The sequence below is a fragment of the Plectropomus leopardus genome, chromosome 23, assembly GCF_026936395.1.
Source record: "Plectropomus leopardus strain MGB_pleo_1.0 chromosome 23, ASM2693639v1, whole genome shotgun sequence".
NCBI lineage: Eukaryota > Metazoa > Chordata > Actinopteri > Perciformes > Serranidae > Plectropomus > Plectropomus leopardus.
Genome location: NC_142198.1, coordinates 23,434,172 through 23,454,180, shown reverse-complemented (window position 1 = coordinate 23,454,180; position 20,009 = coordinate 23,434,172). Strand labels below are relative to the sequence as shown.

The window sequence follows — 20,009 nt, the reverse complement described above, 5'->3', positions numbered from 1 at the left end:
AGCGCGAAAATACCGTCGATCTAAAACCGTCGTTTTTTTTTGGTGCATTGTTTGGCTGTAAGATATTTGCTTCATATTCACTCGACACATGCTGGAGATGGACGGAGAACAGACCGTAAGTACAGAATATTAATAAGTAATGAGTAATGAGTCCTTAAACTCAGAAGTTGCAATTACAACAGTTTAAACGTTAAAAAAAGGTTTCCTTTCGGGACAAGAAGGTATACCTTACCTTACCGTACATTACTGTTCCTTACCATGCCTTACCTTACCTTACTATACCTTAACTTACCTGACCGTACCTTACCATACCTGACCGTACCTTACCATACATTAGCACATATTACCGTACCTTAGGAGGCCAATGTGAATTAAAATATGCACAAACAGGCATTAAGCTCTTCAAACTCCTGCAATTCATCACACATTTTTACATTTAAATAACTATGACATGTTGAAGAAAAATCAAACATAATGTAAATATTGAGAAAAAAAACAACTTTTATGTTATACAAACAAATATTTTTCCACATATCTACCCAACAGACTAAAATAACACCAAAATCATTAGAGACTAGTTGTTGTTTGAAAAATTTTAATAAAATACGTCTTTTGGTACAGATACCAAAACAATACTAAACTTCTCTCGATCTGAAAAGTTCTTTAAAAAAAGAAGAAAATAAAAATTGACATTAACCAAAATAGAAGTTAAATTTTGTAAACACAAGCAGTCGTACAAGAACTGTGTTGAAATAAAATAGCCCTAAATTGCAATTTTATTATTTTTTTTTTAATTATTACGTATTTAAATCAGGAAATTTCTGATCAGAGAATATGTGAATAACATTTCCAGTCTGACCAGACAGTTGCTGGTACTCTCTAATGGACACATCTGGTCTGTTCCAACAAAGTATAAAGGCAGAGCTCTACCACTGTTATTACTTTTACATTATTTTAGTGTCCGATTATTTGTTTTTATATTTGGTTCATCCTCAGTGAGTATGAATGAATATTTCTGAGGTAAAAGTGTGTAATCTTACAGATATTCACTTTTTATCTCACTGTATATTTGTTTCTGCAAGGACATAAACTCCTCCTCACGTTTCCATTTGTAATAATAATAATAATAATAATCTATTACGGTTTGTTTCAAGGTCTCCTTGAACCTAAAATCAGGCACAGGCGCTGCTGAGATCAGAGATTCGGTGTCTTTAATGTATTTTAAAGACATTTTTCTTTTTAAAAATGTTGGGTGATTTTTTAAAGAAAAGAAAATTGGTGATTTTGTTCTTTTTTTTAAGAAAACATGTTTTCCTTTAAGCTCATGGAAAATGTCACCTTTTGTCACAGCTGGAAACTGTAAGTATATCTTATATATATAAATATCGCTGGATTTTCACATTTCAGTCCTTGGAGGCATCATGTCATTTTTCAGGTTTGTGAAACAAAATTCCATGACTTTTCCAAAACTTCCAGAGTATATTTTCAAAACTTTTCCATGCCTGGAAATTGTCATTTGCAAAATCCATGACTTCTCCAGGTTTTTCATGACCGTATGAACCCTGGAGGTTGCACTGTGTATCGTCCAACAAAAGCGGACATGTCTGTCCTTTCTATTTTGGACTGAAGTGTCCGAACGCGCAGAAACAAAACATTCCAATCTGTTTTTCAGTCGCTGTCGCTGTCGCTGTCACTGTCTTCTTCCTCATCTTCGTCCTCGACCTCGTCTTCCTTCTTTTCCGTTTCCTCCACGAGTCCGGAGAAGAAGTCGTTGTCTCCGAGGGCTTTCTTGGTGAGAGACTTCATCCGTCCGTCCTTCTTCTTCCTCTTGCGGTACTCGTTGACGGTGGTGTTGGGTAAACTGGAAATGTCCCAGAACTTGATGAGCTGGTCGTGGGCGGTGCTGACCAGGAGGCGGGAGTCCCAGGACTTGGCGAGCTCTTCGATGGGCTCGCCGATGTGCTGCCCGATGCAGCCGATGACCCGGTTGGGGAGAAGGTTGACGGCTCTGACGGAGGACAGACACAACGTTTCTTTAACAGGGTTCATGCACACTTTTACAAGGACATTTCAAGGACCTTTCCAGGACTCTGAGGCAAATTTTAAGGACCATACATTCTCTGAGACAACCATCAATATTCCTTACCGTTTTTTTATCATTACTTTTTTGGCAAATTTTGGCAACTTTTTCTCAAAATGTTTTGATTATTTCTTGAAAGGAACACGCGTTCCAAACTCACCGGTCCGAAGGGTTTTAAAGGCATGTTTTCTTTTTAAAAATTAGTCGTGATTATGGAGACGGGCGATCCAACTCACCGGATGTAGCCGTCCATGGCGGCGGTGCACATGATGCTGTCGCTCACGGGGACAATGCACTCCACTGACTCGGCCTTGAGGGCGAAGCGGTCGCTGGTCGCTCCGAAGCCGTTCCAGTTGAAGATGTAGATGGTTCCCTCGCTGGAGCCGCACACCACCTTCCTGCCACGCTTCATCAGCGCCACCGAGGTCAGGTCGCCGCTTTGGTACTCCGACAGCAGCTCAAAGCGCCGTCGCTTGATGTTGAAGACGCCCATGGTGCCGTCGCCGCTGTATAAGGTCATAGAGCAGGTCAAAGTTTAAATCTTTTGGGGATGGACTATAAATGTAAACATTGTAACGACTCTGCAGAACGAAAAGAACCGATGGCGAGTTTTTGAAAAAGGTCAACCATGACGATGATGTCATCACTACCTGGTGGTGAGAAGGATCCTCTTGGCCTGGTCCACAGTGATGTCACTGATGTAGTCCTCGTGGTGTTTCAGATCCATGATGGCCGTCCCCTTCCTCATGTCCCACACCTGCAGAGAGACGCAAACAAACAAACAAACAAATCAATAACATTACTTCTTTTTATTTTTTTACCCTTTGGTCTTGCAATTTTTTCTTCATAATTTTTAGTGACTTTAAAGAAAAAAAATGCCCTTTTTTATTTTATTTTTAAACTGTTTTTCTTTTTTTCTTTGAAATGGTGACTTAAAGAAAAAAAAGGTGATTTTTTTACGTTTTTTTGGGATTTTTAAGAAAAAAATATTTTTTTTTCTTTAATATTTTTGGTGATTTTTAAAGAAAAAATGCAGATTTTTTTCTATTGACAAATTTTTGTCAATTTCTAAAAAAGATTTAGTAATTGTTTGTCTTTTTCCTTTTAAATTTTTTTGGTGACTTTTAAAGGACAAAATCTGACTTTTTTTCTTTAAACTTTTAGCGAAAATAAAATTGGTGATTTTTCTTCCTTTAAAAAATGTTGGTGATTTATAAAGAAAAGATTTAGGGAAAAACAATTCTTTAGAAATGTTTAATGACTTTAAAAGAAATTTGATCTTTAAATATTTTGGTGACTTTTAAAGAAAATAATTTGGTGTATTTTTGTGATTTTCTTTTTCTTTTAAAATTTCGGGCGCTTTTCTGTTCTTGTTTTGTCTTTTGGTTTTGAAGACACGTTTTCTTTAAAAATCCCCCAAAATTCCCAAAACTCCAAAAACAGAACGTGTCCTTGGATTTCCAGGTTTCTGACCGTCCTGGAACAATCTTTTCTTATCATATCGGTAACACAAAATTCCAGGACTTTTCCAGGTTTTCCATGACTTAAGGACGGTACTTGGTGTCTGGACCTTGAGGGTGCCGCCGTCGTCTCCGGTCGCCAGGATGTTCTCGTCCACCAGCAGCAGACAGTTGATGGGGGCCCCATGGGCCCCCCGGATCCTGGTGACCAGCTGCCCGCGCTCCGCGTCCAGCATGTGCACGGCCTTGTCGCGCGACACGCTGAACAGCTTCCGGCCGTCCGCGGAGAAGCGCACCTGGCGGCAGGACTTCAGGTGATGTCCCGAGGACCACAGCTCGCGGGTCTCGCCCTCCGTGCACGAGTACGAGTACGCGTACACGTCCCCGTCCACGTCCCCGCACACCAGGATGTCCCGGCTCGGGTGGAGGGCCACCGTGTTGGCGATCGCCTCCAGCCGGATGTCCTGCGGGGTGTCCCGGACCCTCGGACCCGGAGGGGGGTCGCTGTCCGAGTCCGAGTCATCGGGGTCCGGGTCCTGCGCTGCCGGCTCCGAGTCCTCCGGGTCTCTGTTGGTGTCCGAGTCTCTGCTAGCCTCTGGGTCTCTGCTGGTGTCCGGGTCTGTGGTGGTCTCTGGTGGTCCAATTTTGTCCATCTCCGGCGGGTCTGTCTCTGTCTCTGATGTCTCAACGTGCTGTGAGGACGCTGCCATGTTGTTGTCTTCCGTTCTTCTTCTACGGTGATAAAACGCGGCGACACCGGAGAGGACAGACCACGCTGCCCCCTGCTGACCTCCACAGGACAGCAACCTGTAATTACTGTTTCATTTTAATATAACGATAACGATATTTTTTTTTTTGAATAATATTTTACGATATTATTTTCATTTTTTATTATTATTTTTTTTAAATATTTCATTGGTTTTGTGTACAAACGAAGGCATAAATTATCGTCACACATAAAGAGTTTGTACATTTTTATTTATTTATTTATTTTGTGTACAAACATGATTAACTTATCATTAGACCAGTTTTATTGTAAGTATTTTAAAAATATTTATATTTATTTTGTGTCCAAAAACATAAATAATAAATAAATAAATAAATAATATGTAAATAATGACGTCACTAAACGGTCTCTCACCATTGGCTGGATCGCCGGCCAATGGTGAGCGCCCGTCTGTCGACAGAGTTGATGCGGAAATGACGTTCGGACGCCAAAGATGGCGTCAGATTCAAACGGCTCCTGGGTAATTATCGCTGTGAGTGTTTCTAAAAGTTCTTTAAAAGACATTTCCAACTTGTTTTTTTATCGTTTTTGCGATGTTTTTATGTGATTTAGACCGCGTGGTTCTGGTCAAAGCTGGCATGAACCGCATGAAGACGTTAATGTTGAATATTAACCGCGAAATGGGTCTTTGTTTGGGGTTTTGCATCGTCCTAAAACAGAACTCCGTTCACGAAATTAGAAATTTTATATTTGATTGTCGGCTGATTAAAATGTAAATATTGTGTACAAATAATTAAAACGTTAAAGGTATTTTGATAGTCTTGTTGTAAATTCGGCTCATAGTAGATCCACTAAGCCGCTCATATACTGTGTAAATCTCAGCTGTAAGTTGATGACAGTTATTTAACACAGCCCGCAGCCCCACACTTTATTCACTGAAATAATGTAGAAATTATCCATCTTTGTTGATTTTTGAGATGCCGAATTATAAAAGAGATCGCACTTATATGTGAAAAACCTAAATTATGTTGCACAGGCTTTAAAACTTGAGTGTTTTCATGGTAAACATTAAATCAATAGATTTTTGAATGGAGATCGCTCTCGCATCAGAGTGCATCTGCTGGCAAGGTAACATCCAGGCAACCGACCGACTCTCCCGGGAACCGACACACCCTCCACGGTCTCAGCACCAGGACTTAATGCCTCATGAAGTTAGCCAAGAAAATATGTGGTGTGTCTAATAATGAACATCAAAAATACATCCTCAGGGGTTATTAAAGTCGTCTTAGCAGCGGAGCCATGCAGACAGAATCAGCGGAGCGGAGGAGACATTCTGGCCGGAGAAGGCGCGGGGAGAGCGGGCACAGCCGAGCAGAGCCGCGGGGGAGCCAGCGGAGCTCCGGGGAGGAGATAACCAGGTACACTTTACAAATACAAGATTACTACTTATAATAAAAAAAAGTTTTTCTTTAAAAGTCACCAAAAAATTGTAAAGGAATAAAATCACCAAGATGCTTTTTTAAAGCCAACAAAACAAACCAAATCTTTTCTTTACAAATCGCCAAAACATCTTTAAGAAAATAAATTAAAAAAATTTAAATCACAAACAAATGTCAAAAAAATCTTTAACAAGTTTTTTTTATATTCTTTTTATATTCAGTTTTAATTCTGTTCTGAATTTATTATGTTTTATCATGATATTCATTTTAAAAAGCTGTTGTATGGTCATAAAAACAGAAGCGATAAGGAGTGTCGGTGGTTTCAGAGAATGTATGGTCTTTAAAATTTGCCTCAAGGTCCTGGAATATTTTTCGGTTCAACATCTGTCCCCCAAAAATGTTGAAACGAAATCTTCGCCCTTGAAAAATATTCTTAAGATTTTATTTGTCAGGTTGAAGGAGGTCATAGCCGCCATGCAGCAGAAGGAGAAGCAGGCAGGAGAGAGAGGACAAAGAGCGGAGAAAGAAGGAGAGGACGACGAGAGACGAGGGAGGGACAGAAGCCGAGGGGACGGAGGAAGGAGGAGCAGGAGGACGGCGTCAGAAGGAGGTGAAGGAGGCGAGGAGTCAGGGAGGCTGAGGTGGAGAGTCCATCAGCTGGAGAAGGAGAGACTGGAGCTGACGTCCGGACACAACCAGGAGGTGAGACACAAACAGCTGAGACAAAGCGGTCCATCGGTTTGAGGACACAAACAACTTTACATTATTAACTGGACAGTTTGTCCTTTAGAGCGGGGACACTGAACCTGCTCTGCCTGGGGGACAGTTTAGCAAAGTAACAGGAGGCCAGGGGCCAGTCACAGCAGCCCCAAACAAGTTTCAAGGATTTTAAGACTTTTTTTTTTTTTTAGGATTTTAGGACACTTCTTGGGTTTTAGTGTGTGTCAGATGTTTAGGACATTCCTGGGATTTTAGGTAATTTCTAGAATAGTAGAGACAATAGTAGTAGACATTAGACAGACATTTCTTGGGTTTTAGGACATTTCTCCGAGTTTAGGACACTTCTATGTTTTTGGATGTTTCTATGATTTTGGACATTTCTAGGATTTTAGGAAATTCCTAGGATTTCAGGACATTTTCTCGATTGTACGACATTTCTTGGATTTTAGGAGGTTTCTAAGATTTTAAGGTATTTCTTAGGTTTAGGACATTTTTGGGATTTTAGGGCATTTTGCTGATTTTTTGACATTTCTAGGATTTTAGGAAATTTCTCAGACTTTTGGACATATGTAAGACATTTCTAAGAGTTTTAGGATACTTCTAAGGTTTTAGGACATTTGTATAATTTTAGGGCATTTCTAGTATTTTAGGACATCAGTGTCTCAGCTGTGTCCTCTGTCGAGGGTGTGGGGAATCCTCCTCTGGCTCTTTTTTTGATCAACAAGCTGTTTTATGTCTCTGACACCTTATGGAGACTAAAAGGACAAAAACTATTCACAGTGTGAATCACTTTGTTTTTATCGTGTGTTTCCTGTTCCCAGCTGTGCCGCCTGCAGGCGGAGCTGACGCGCCTGCGGTCCTCGGTGGAGCGAGGTGAAGCTCAGCGGGTGGAGCTTCAGTATCAGCTGACCGTGAGCCAGAGAGACGCCGATCGAGTCTCCGAGCTGAGCAGAGACAAACAGACGCTCACAGGTACATAAATCAGACACACCCTCTGTGACCTGAGGCCGTTTGAACAGGAAGCAGCTGATGTTGTGTGTTTCATTGTGTGTTTGTTGTGTGTCAGAGCGAGCGGCGGAGCTCCAGCAGACGGTGCAGGAGCTGCAGAAAGCTCTGGACATCACCCGGCAGGCCCGGGACGAGGACCAGCATGCTTTGCAGCAGGAGGTGGAGGAACGAGACAGATTTATTCAGAGCTTCAGCTCCGAAAACCAGCGACTGCACCGACTGCTACAGGTCACACACACACACACACACACACACACACACACACACATACATACACACACACATACACACACACACACACAACACACACACATTCTCATAAACATGGTATCTCAAGAACACCTTGAGGGAGTTTCATCAAATTTGGCAAAAACATCCACTTAAACTCACTGATGATCTGATTTCATTTTTGCGGTCATAGGTGAGAGGTCAAGGTCACCACAACCTTATCTGTGTTATTCTCGTGACTGCAATATCTCAAGAACACCTTGAGAGAGTCTTTTACAAATTTGGCACAAACATCCTCTTAAACTCAATAATGAACTGATTAGAGTTTTTGTTTTCAAAGGTCAAAGGTCAGTGTCTGTCAAATTTTTGTCAACGTGACATGACCTCGAGGTTTTCTCAGGGGATGATTGTCAAATTTAGCACAAACATCCACATGGAAACTAAGCTGAACTAATAAGATCATGGTGGTCAAAGGTCATGGTCGCTGTGACTTTGCATACATCTCATTCTTGTGAAAGTGATATCTTAAGAATTTCATGAGAGAATTTCTTTAAATTTGGCACAAACTTGGAGTCACGGATAAAGTATTAGACGTTGGTGGTTAAAGGTCTGTGTCATTCTTGTGAACACGATATCTCAACAACTTCTTGAGGGAATTTTTCCAAACTTGGGCACAAACGTCCACTTGGACTCAGCGATGAACTGATTAGATTTTGATGGTCACCTGGAGGCAGCGGCCTCAAATTTGGCACAAACGTCCACTCAGACTCAAAAAAACAAACTGATCAGGTCAAGGTCACTGACCGCATGTTCTTGGCCGTGAATTCATAGACTGAACATGACAGAATTTCACACAAATGTCTGAGGGAATAAAATTATGAAGTTTTAAAATTTCACATCTAAAAAGTCGAACGTCGACTTCACTGTGAATTCTTTTCTGTCCTTAAAATAAATAAATAAATAAATAAATGAATAAATTCTAGTTTATGACAGAGGAAAGTTTATGTCCGAAATATAAAGTAGGTTTGTAGTTTCAATAAAAAAAAAATATGACTCAGAAATCCAACCCTCCAGGATCAGGAGGAGGCTCTGGAGGAGTCGGAGAGGAGGATGACAGAGGTACAGAAGGAGCTGGAGAAGGAGGCCCAGGTGAACAAACGACAAGCCGACGAACTGAAGTACCTGTCGGAGAGAGAGGAGAGGAGCCGGAGAGAGAAGGAGGTGAGGAGGAGGAGGAGGAGCAGCAGGAGGAGGAGGAGGAGAAACATCAGCGGTTTTTCTGAGCGTGTTTTCCCTGCAGGTGTCGGATCAGAGGGTGAAGTCTCTGGAGTCGAGCGTGGAGGCGGAGCGAGCGGCTCACCTGGAGTCCAAGTTCAACTCTGAGATCATCCAGGTGACAAACACACCTGAGATTTTTACCTCCAATAAAAACGCTTCATTAACGACTGACACACTGAAGACAGACACATTCAATTCCATGACAAGAAAAATGAATAAAAAAATGAAATAAAATAAATTCATACCTAACTAAATAAATCAAATAATACAACAAAAAAAATACGATTTTTCCTGCAGTTTGTAATGACTAACACATTGATAAATGTGTTAGTTTTGAATAAATAAAAAATAAATTAATACATTTTAAAAAATACAAAAAAATGTTTAAAAAATTTAAGAAGAAAAAAATTGTGTTTTCATATTAATGAAGACAAACAGACAGACCGAACTACAAACGTGATTACAAATCCAGGAAAGTCACAAACTGTGTGACTGAAATGATTTTCTCTGTGGTCACGTGACAGCTGCGTGTGCGGGACCTGGAGGCGGCGCTGGCGGCGGAGCGGTCCGGCCTGCAGGAGGCGCAGAGCGGCCTGGAGCTGCTGAGGAGTCAGTTCAGGGAGGTGGAGCGAGCGTACGGCGTGGAGAGAGAGAGGAGGAGCGACACTGAGCACGCTCTGCAGAGGTGACGTCCCCTCCCTGACTGACATATAAATGATCATTACTTTATTTTGTGTTACATTTTTTTTAATCTGCGTAAATTAAATAAGCCCTGCAGACACAGGTTTAATATGTTTTGGTAATTTGAAATGAAATATAATGTGTCACTTCATATATCAACATTTTCTATATAACTTACTGTTTTTTAACTTTAGTAAAATGTCATATAAAAACAGTGTTTCATATTTTAGACCAGTTTCTATTAATTTAATTGATATTAGTTATTTAATATTATAATTTTATTTATTTATTTAAATGTAGTTATTTATTTATAGGTTTTTTAGCTTTGTCATACATAACATATTCTTTTACAACACTTAAGTTATACTGACTGTGTTTTAAATAAAATTATTTAAAATTTATACGTATATATTTCATTAAATTTGTTTGTTAAATTTACAGATTAATTGTGTTTTTATAGTTGATAAGTTTATGCATGAATATATTGATTTTAAAATATATGTGTGTGTGTGTGTGTGTGTGTGTGCAGGCTGCAGAAGGAGTACGAGCGGTGTAAGTTTGACCTGAGCGCTGCCTTGCAGACGGAGAGGACGGCGACCTCTGACCTCACAGAGAGGCTGGAGGACGAGAAGAGACAGCACGCCAACACACACACACTGCTGCAGCAGGTAACACACACGCGCACACACACACACACACACACACACACACCATTACCCGTGGGAACATGAGGAATATATCGTTATAATTTGAGTGACGTGACCCTTTGACGTCTTGTTCTGTGTTCAGGCAGCTCAGAGACAGACTGACACAGAGGACAGTATGAGACACATCAGAGAGACACTCCAACAGCACTCCACCACAGACACTTGTCCTCCAGCAAAGGATGATGGGAACCGGAGTCCCTCAGCGGAGCTCCTGTGGCTGCTGGAGACGACTCTCAGCTCATTTCACCGCAGACAGGAAACAGTGGACGGGCAGATCCGGGATCTGCTGTCTGCGTCAGAGCGTCTGCGGGAGGAGAACCTGGCGCTCCGACGGCTGACCTCAGATCAGAGCCGACAGCTGCAGGTGAACGTCCAAACACACCGCACCGCACCATGAGATCACACCGAACCTCACCGAGAAATCACACCAAACCTAACCAAGAAATCACACCGAACCTAACCAAGAAATCACACCGAACCTCACCGAGAAATCACACCGAACCACCGAGAAATCACACCGAACCTCACCGAGAAATCACACCAAACCTAACCAAGAAATCACACCGAACCTCACCGAGAAATCACACCAAACCTCACCGAGAAATCACACCAAACCTAACCGAGAAATCACACCGAACCACCGAGAAATCACACCGAACCTAACCGAGAAATCACACCGAACCACCGAGAAATCACACCGAACCACCGAGAAATCACACCGAACCTAACCGAGAAATCACACCAAACCTAACCGAGAAATCACACCGAACCACCGAGAAATCACACCGAACCACCGAGAAATCACACCGAACCTAACCGAGAAATCACACCAAACCTAACCGAGAAATCACACCGAACCACCGAGAAATCACACCGAACCTCACCGAGAAATCACACCAAACCTAACCAAGAAATCACACCGAACCTATCCGAGAAAACACCCCGAACCACCGAGAAATCACACCGAACCTCACCGAGAAATCACACCGAACCTAACCGAGAAATCACACCGAACCACCGAGACATCACATGTTTTGAACATTTCATATTTCCTGTCAGCAGGCGTCCGTCAGACTGGAGGAGGAAGTGAGTCGCCTTCGCCAGGAAAGCTCTGATTGGTCGACGCAGAGCCGAAGTTTGCAGGCCGAGCTGGAGACGGAGAGAGAGGAGAGGGAGAGAGAGAGGGAGGAGAGGGAGAGAGAGAGGGAGGAGAGGGAGAGAGAGAGGGAGAGAGAGAGGGAGGAGAGGGAGAGAGAGAGGGAGGAGAGGGAGAGAGAGAGGGAGGAGAGGGAGAGAGAGAGGGAGGAGAGGGAGGAGAGGGAGAGAGAGAGGGAGAGAGAGAGGGAGGAGAGGGAGAGAGAGAGGGAGAGAGAGAGTGAGAGAGAGAGGGAGGAGAAGACGGCAGCGGTTCGGAGGATAACTGATCACTATGAGAAAGAGTCGAAGGTGAATAAACACACGTTCTTAAATCTCTTTCTTCTTTTTCACTTTTCATTTTCTTTCTCTTTTATGACAGTCTTTCTTTCTTTTTCCTTCACGGCTTCTCTTTCTCCTCTGTCTGCTTTGTCTCTGTCTCTCTGTCTCTCTGTCTCTGTCTCTCTGTCCCCCGAGTCGTCCTCTCTGTGTGTTGTAACCTCGTTATGTTGGAACATTTAATTAAACTGTTTTTGATGCCGAGAAAATCCTGTAAAACCACCTCACACTGTGTGTGTGTGTGTGTGTGTGTGTGTGTGTGTGTGTGTGTGTGTGTGTCTCTCTGTCTCTGTCTCTGTCTCTGTCTCTGTCTCAGGTCCGTCTGTCCTTCCTGTGCCGTCTCTATCAGCGCCTGCTGGCCGGCTGCGTCCTCCTCGATCAGCCCCAGAGCATCCTGGGAGATTTCACCTGGAAGGAGCTGTGTGACATCATCGACGAGCAAGTGGACCGGCTGACCTTTGACCTCCGGGAGGCCAACAACAAGGTGAGTGACAGAGAGCTCTGATTGGCCAACAGCTGTGATGAAAATGAAAACGAAGGAGTCTCACCTGTCCTCGCTCTCTCTGCAGATCGCCCACCTGCAGAGTGTGTGTGAGAAGAAGAGTGTGTGTGTGCGCCAGCTGCAGCGCAGTCAGGAGTGTGTGTTGTCTCGTCTGGAGGAGAGCATGAGGAGGAGGGAGGAGGCGTGGAGCAGCCAGCACACACACACCGTGACACAGCTGCAGAACGAGCTGCAGGTAACACACACACACACACACACACACACACACACACACACCGTGACACAGCAGCAGAACGAGCTGCAGGTAACACACACACACACACACACACACACACACACACACCGTGACACAGCAGCAGAACGAGCTGCAGGTAACACACACACACACACACACACACACACACACACCGTGACAAAGCAGCAGAACGAGCTGCAGGTAACACACACACACACACACACACACACCGTGACACAGCAGCAGAACGAGCTGCAGGTAACACACACACACACACACACACCGTGACACAGCTGCAGAACGAGCTGCAGGTAACACACACACACACACACACACACACACACACACACACACACACACACACACTGTGACACAGCAGCAGAACGAGCTGCAGGTAACACACACACACACACACACACACACACACACACACACACACACACTGTGACACAGCAGCAGAACGAGCTGCAGGTAACACACACACACACACACACACACACTCACTCACCCTGTAAAAACAAATTTCCAGACTTTGAAAGTTCTGGAAAACTAAATATAAAAGTAAAGGAAATGACGTCTGAAATTTAAAAATCAAACAATGATTTTTGATTTTTTGATTTTTTTTTTTTTAAAAACATGCATTCACTAAAAAAAAAATCACCAAAATGTTTTCTTCAAAAACTTACAAAATTGACAAAAATTTAGAAAAATGCCAAAAAGGTTCTTTCAAACAAAAAAAAGGTTTTCTCCAAAATCGCCTAAATTAAATAACACTAATTTAAAAAGATCAACAGAATGCAGGTCCCTGGTTTACGAAGGCATGTTTTCAAAACTTTAGCTGAAGTACAGTGAAGTGTCCTCGCTCCGCTGCAGTGGACGTGTCCTCTCGGGGACGGTGGAGTTGGACGTGGTGATGCCAGTGTTTCGGTTTTACCGGTGTCTCATCTCTTCACGTGAAGTCGACCGAAGCGACAGTTTGACTGAAAACTTTATTCTTTTCTTCACAAACATCAAACTGCTGATTCAGCTCCAACACGACCCACCGCAGCTCAGATCCACGAAGAAGAGAAACACCTGAGGGGGCAGACACGTGTGTGTGTGTGTGTGTGTGTGTGTGTGTGTGTGTGTGTGTGTGTGTTACCTGCAGCTCCTTCACAAAGACCAAACTTTGTCTGAAATGAGCCTCGGTCCTCCTTCACTACAGCTTTTTAAATATATGGGTTTAAAGAATAATAATTTAATGGTAAAATCATGGACCTGAATATTTAAATCTATCTTAGGGACTGTATGTTATTTGTGAGGGGGGAGGGGGCGGTGCAGAAATGTTGCAGATTTTGAGTTTATAACTTTACACTTTAACCTTTATTTACTTTACTGCTGATTTTTCAAGATTTTTTCTCTCTTTTTTTTCAGCTGTGTCGCTCTCAGTTCGACTCTCTCCGCGGTCACGCCTCCTCTCTGGAGCTCCGCGCCTCCTCTCTGACCTCTGACCTCTCCCGGCTCCGCGGCCTCCTCTCCCGCCGCCGCAGGGAGTCGTCCTGCTTCCTGTCGGCGAGCGTCCTGCTGGCCGGGACGCTGAGACACACACACCGCCGCCTGCAGACGCTCTGCGCGCAGAAAACGCTCCTCTGCAGACGTCTGGCAGAGAGGGAGGTGCTGGAGGAGGAGGTGAGGAGGCTGGCGGCGGCTCTGGGAGGCAAGGACGATGAAGAGGAGGAGGTGAAGAGGAGGAGGAGCAGGGCGGTGAGGAGGTGGAGGAGGAGTGTGTGTGTGGTGCTGGCGGTGAGGAGGTGGCGTGCACTCAGCAGACGGACGACAGTGATGCTCCGTCTGGAGAGAGGAGGAGGAGGAGCAGGAGGAGGAGGAGGAGGAGCTGTGTGTGTCTGTGGAGAGGCTACGGCAGCACGGAAGGGTCAAAATGCAGCGAGTACAGGTACTGCAGGTGGTCAGCAGAATGAGGATTATATATCGGTTTGATTTTTTATATAAAATATCAGCAAAAAGATTCTGTGTTTCAGGTGAAGGTGATGAAGGTCCTGAAGGTCGTGAAGGTCGTGAAGGTGATGAAGGTCGTGAAGGTGGTGAAGGTCGTGAAGGTCGTGAAGGTGTGTGCGCTCGCTGGCTTCGCTCTAAAAGTCTCTCCTCCATCATCCTGTCCGCTGTGGCCGACCTGCAGGAGGCGCTTACACACACAGGTAACCACGCAAATATTTATTCTGTAAAATAAAAAAATACAATGAAATGAAATAAAATAAAAATTAACCTTTTTGTCTTTAAAAATCACAATATATGAATATATTTATGTAATCATTAAAATTTCCAAAATGTTTTCTTTAAAAAATAGCAAAAAAATCCACAATCTTTTCTTCAATATCACAAAAATAAAATAAAATCACCAAAATGCATTCTTTAAAAGTCACAACAAAAAAATCACCACAGTGACACAAGATGTTTCCTCAATAATTGCCCAAAATTGAAGAAGTTCCTAAAATGTTTTAAAGGGGAAAAAAAAGCAAGAACTTTTTCCCCAAAAATTCACTGAAATATTGGCGAAAAATTAAAAGAGGAAAATCACCAAAATATTTTCTTTAAAAATTGCCTCTTTTTTTCGTCCTCCTGACTCTGTAGGCTCCTCCCCTCCTGATGTGACTTCAGCGGCTCGCTCCGCTTTGTCCCGCCTCCTGGATCACCTGCTCGACCAATCAGACGCGGCCTCCGGTGCGTCCCCCTGCAGAGTGGACGAGGACACGCTGAGCGGACGGCTGAGAGTCGGACTGAGCAGACTGACGCCTCTGCAGCCCGACAACAAGGTCTCACACACACACACACACACACTCACACACGCTTTATTACCACACACACACACAGCTGACCTCTGACCTCCCATCAGGCCCTGGTGTCGACGCTCCAGCAGCACTTCCTGCTCTTCAGCCAACGGCTGCACTCGGCCGAGGTGGAGAGGCGGAGCCTGAGGCTGGAGGTCGCCAATCTGAAGAGAGGACTGCGGCAGGAGAGAGAGGAGACGGTGAGGCTCCACACACACACACACACACACACACACACACACACAGACACACACACACACTTAAAAAATGTAAAAGAAAAAAAAGGCAAAAGAACACAAAAATAAAATAAAATAAAACACAGCCTAAATTTCGCAAAAAGAGAAATAAACAAATCACTAAAAGTAATAATAAAATAATAAATATGATTTTGTCTTTAAAAATCTCCATAAATTTTGAAAAAGGTCCAAACAAATTTTTTTTTTAATTGACAAAATTTCTTTCTTAAAAGTCACCAAAATGTACCAAAAAAATTAACGACAAAAAAAGCTATAATTCTTTCTCTATGTGCGTGCGTGCATGTATGTGTGTGCGCGCGTGTGTGTGTGTGTGTGTAGATGCTGCAGGTGTGTGTGTCTGTGTGTGTGTGTGTGTGTGTGTGTGTGGACACTGCGGGTGTGTGTGCGTGTGTGTGTGTGTGTGTGTGTGTGTGTGTGTGTGTGTGTGTGTGTGTGTGTGTGTGTGTGTGCGTGTGTGTGTGTGCAGGTCCCAGCGCAGCGTTTCCACAGTGTGTGTGCGGAGCTCCGTCAGGCGCTGAGCAGGGAACAGGAAGCTCAGACGCTCGTCCAAGAACAGACCGATCAGCTGCAGACGCTGCAGCGCCGCGTGGACGCACACACCTCCGAGCAGACGGACACACAACGCACTCTGAGCCAAACCACACAGGTACGCTCACAAAGGGTTAATCTGAAGTTCAAACGCTGAGACTCGAATTTAACCTGCTGCGACTCTGCAGTCTCTGTCGGAGGCTCGGCAGGAGGTCAGCCGCAAGGAGCGCTCGCTGAGGATCGTGGGTAAGCACCTGTCGGCGGTGCAGAGGGAGAGGACGCAGCTGGAGGAGAGACTGCGGCGAGCCGAGGACGAGCGGGGGGACGCCGTCAGGTGACACACACCTTTCACAGCTCACACACGCCTGCAGCGTCATGTAGTCCTTAACCAATTATATTATTTATTCTTTATTTATTTATATTATTTATTCTTTATTTATTTATATTATTTATTCTTTATTTATTTATATTATTTATTCTTTATTTATTTATATTATTTATTCTTTATTTGATTATATTATTTATTCTTTATTTAATTATATTATTTATTCTTTATTTGATTATATTATTTATTCTTTATTTAATTATAGTATTTATTCTTTATTTGATTATATTATTTACTTCATTATATTGTTTGTTCTTTATTTAATTATATTATTTATTTATTCTTGAATGGTGTTATTCTTTTTTTCATTATTTAGTTTTATTCTTTATTTCGTCTTTGGTTTATGTTTTAACACTTTTCTGTATTTCAGAGACTGAAGGATTTTCTGATGAACAACATGAAGGCTGCAGAGACGAGTTACAAAGAGGTGAAGACACACACACACACACACACACACACACACACACACACACACACACACCGATAAATACACACACACACACACACACACACACACTGGTCCTGGTTGTGCCGATGCTGTGATCTTGCCTTTGGACACCTCCCTTTCACATATGCATGAGACTGTTATCATCTCTCTCAACATCATCATAGAAAGCAAATAGTAATTCCACACCTGCCATTATTGTAATATGACATGCATCTGTTTCTATTATTGCTGTGCCTCTCTCCCCTCTCCCCCTCCTCTCTCTCCCCCTCTCTCTTTCTCTTTCCTTTTTTGTCATGATTGTATTTCATTTGCTATTTACGACATCTATTGCTCGTCTGTCCGTCCTGAAGAGGGATCCCTCATCATCCTCTGCTGCTCTTCCTGAGGTTTATTCCTCTTTTTTTTCCCCGTTACAGGGGTTCTTTTTGGGGAGTTTTTCCTCGGGTGATGTGAGGGTCTGAGGGCAGAGGGATGTCGTACACTGTAAAGCCCTCTGAGGCAAACCATGTTTTGTGATAATGGGCTATATAAATAAAACTGACTTGACTTGACACACACACACACTGATAAATACACACAAAGCACACACACGGACACATCTGCTTTGTGGTCTTCAGGTCAGAGAAAGTCTCGTCCAATCACGTTGTTCGTTGTCAGCTCAGCCCCGCCCCCTGCCATTGCCCAGGGAACACCTGGAGCTGAGCGGAGCAGAGAGCATCATGGGAGCTCCTGAGGTGGCAGCGTGGCAGGTAACAGAAGAAGAAGAAGAAGACTGTCTTTATTTTATTATTTTTTATTTTTTCACTTTTTAAAAAAAAAAATCTTTCCAATTTTCTTTTCTATTTTTTATGTTATTTATTTCCTTTCTTTCTTTTTATTTCCATTTGTCTTGATTTTCTTTCTTTTTATTTTTCCATTATTATTTTTTTTAAATTTTCTTTAGTTTTTCCTTGTCATTTTATTTATTTTTCTCTCCTTCTTTATGTATTTTTCAGAGCAGATCTTGCTGTTTTTCCTCCCTCACACTTTATCGTTTGTCGGCAGAGTTTCCTGTCGTCCGTCTCGTCGCTCTTTCACACCTGCAGCTCGAGGATTGATTGGCTGGAGCAGGAAGTCTCCGCCCACCGCAGTCATGTGACCGCACTGCGTTGCGAGCTGCAGGACGCCTGTCTCCGTGACAACCAGGCCTTCGTCCCCGTGAGACGCTCGCTCCTTTTGAATAACAATTAAATAAAAAAAAAACATTTTTCCTTTTTTAAATACAGCAGAGAAAATTATTATTAAAAAAAAATTCATGTGTTCAACCAGAAAAAGTACTAGAATCATAAAATAACATTAACTTTATCAAATAATTATGTAATAATGTAGTTTTGTGTGAGAAAAGAAAGCAGTGATTATTAAACTTTGTTTATGTTTCAGGTGGATGAATTTCCAGAAAAGTTTCTGTTTGCTGACGTGGAAAAAATAAATCCTGTTTCCCCCTCCGATCTGTCGAAGGAGCCGTCAGTCAGTGTCATCATTTATTTCATTTTATTCATTATTCTGTTTTACATTTTATTTAATTCTAATCTTTATTTCAATTTATACTTTATCAGTTGATTGATTAACTGATTTTTTTCTGTATTTTATATTTTGATGTGCTTTTATTCTTTAATGTTATTCTTTATTTGTTTTATTCTTTATTTTGTTTTCTTATTAATTTAATTTTAATCTTTACTTTGTTTTTTTATTGAATTGATTGTATTCTTGATATTATTCCTGATTTAATTTTATTATTTATCAATTTTATCCTTTAATTTGTTTTATTCTTAATTTAATTTAACTCTTTATTTCATTTTATGTTTCATTTTGAAATATTACCTATTTAAATAAAGAAAAAATCTTATTTTAATACAACAGAAAAAAAGGGCAAAAGAAGTTAATTAATCAAAAATAATTATTAGTGTGTAAGAAATTGCAGGAATCATAAAAATACATAAACTTTATTAAAACTGCTGAAATAATTATTATTCGAATTTGTTTATGTTTCAGATGGCTGAGTTTCCAAAAACCTGCAACATGGAAATAACGCAACCTGTTATTGATTTGTTGAAGGAGCCATCAGCCGGTTTACGCCCCGCCCCTTCTGTGACAGACCCCGCCCCTCTGTGACAGACCCCGCCCCTCATCGGCGCTCTGTAGACCCTTTAAAAGTACCAAAACGAAGCCGAAGAAAAGCCGAGCAGCGAGGAGACACACGGCACATCCTGCAAAATGACTCTGCAGACTGTGAGTCATTTTTCAGAGGGTGTTTTTAGTTTTGAGGAGTCCTTGAAAACTCTCAGTCCACACAGTCCTGGAAAGTCCTGGAAAGATGTGAAGTTCAGAAAACGTCGGCCAGACAATCGGAAAACATTTTGGTTTGTGATTATTTAACAGCTGTTTGGTGACAACTGAAGACCAGATGGTCGCGCACAACAAGTGTGTGTGTGCGCGTGTGTGTGTGCGTGTGTGTGTGGGTGTGCGTGTGTGTGTGACAGAGCAGCAGCTGGTTACTGTTTGAGTTTTTACTCTCAGTAAAATATTTCTGCTCTTTTGTTTATTTTTAATTATATTTATAACATTAAAACAAAACACAGCAGATGTGCAACATTACAAACACATCGAAAAACATCAACGTAACAAACAGAAGACACAAATATGTCAACAAAAACAACACCGACACTTTTACTAAAGAGCAAAACAACGAAAATCATAAAAAATAATTCTCAGCCGATAAATGTGCTCGCAAACTTTGACCGAGTTTGTTGTTTGTTTTAAGCCAAGTTGCTCATTTTGTTTTTTCTCATGTTTTCAGAAGAAATCTCAACAGTTTTCTGTGTTCAGAGGTGAAAATGCTGCTGAAAAGTGTCCGAACGCAGCGCGACAAAACTGATGTTGATGTTAAAGGGTTAAACTGCTGCAGCTTTGAGGTCGTTTTCGATCCTAAAAAACTGAACTCTGACATCAAACACAGCGAGTGAAATCACGTCTGCGGAAAAGGCTGTAA

General features: G+C 42.3%; 2 protein-coding genes across 9 annotated transcripts; one reads left to right on the top strand and one right to left on the bottom strand.

Moving 5' to 3' along the window:
• Positions 1-17: 17 nt before the first annotated feature.
• Positions 18-19,758, top strand: ccdc171 (coiled-coil domain containing 171). Of its 8 annotated transcripts, XM_088073392.1 has the most exons (25): positions 4,723-4,799; positions 5,536-5,685; positions 6,159-6,408; positions 7,248-7,398; positions 7,493-7,662; positions 8,737-8,883; positions 8,963-9,055; positions 9,465-9,625; positions 10,151-10,289; positions 10,411-10,692; positions 11,388-11,774; positions 12,118-12,285; positions 12,371-12,538; positions 13,952-14,471; positions 14,557-14,598; positions 14,635-14,733; positions 15,167-15,348; positions 15,429-15,563; positions 16,087-16,266; positions 16,337-16,482; positions 16,906-16,960; positions 17,599-17,730; positions 18,026-18,178; positions 18,401-18,487; positions 19,013-19,758. In XM_088073392.1, exons 2-25 carry the CDS (start codon positions 5,567-5,569, stop codon positions 19,130-19,132), a joined length of 4,086 nt encoding a protein of 1,361 aa, XP_087929518.1. In that variant the 5' UTR covers positions 4,723-4,799; positions 5,536-5,566; the 3' UTR covers positions 19,133-19,758. The 8 variants fall into 8 exon arrangements, 7 of the variants coding, with proteins under 7 accessions (XP_087929516.1, XP_087929518.1, XP_087929517.1 ...); XM_088073390.1 differs by lacking the exon at positions 4,723-4,799 and adding an exon at positions 18-115 and having other exon boundaries at positions 14,557-14,733; XM_088073391.1 differs by having other exon boundaries at positions 11,391-11,774; positions 14,557-14,733.
• On the bottom strand, positions 579-4,294 carry wdr55 (WD repeat domain 55). Its single transcript, XM_042515951.2, has 4 exons — positions 3,651-4,294; positions 2,731-2,837; positions 2,317-2,586; positions 579-2,008 (listed from the first exon to the last, which is right to left on the bottom strand). The coding sequence occupies exons 1-4, from the start codon at positions 4,248-4,250 to the stop codon at positions 1,669-1,671; spliced, it is 1,317 nt and encodes a 438-aa protein (XP_042371885.2). The 5' UTR covers positions 4,251-4,294; the 3' UTR covers positions 579-1,668.
• Positions 19,759-20,009: the final 251 nt, after the last annotated feature.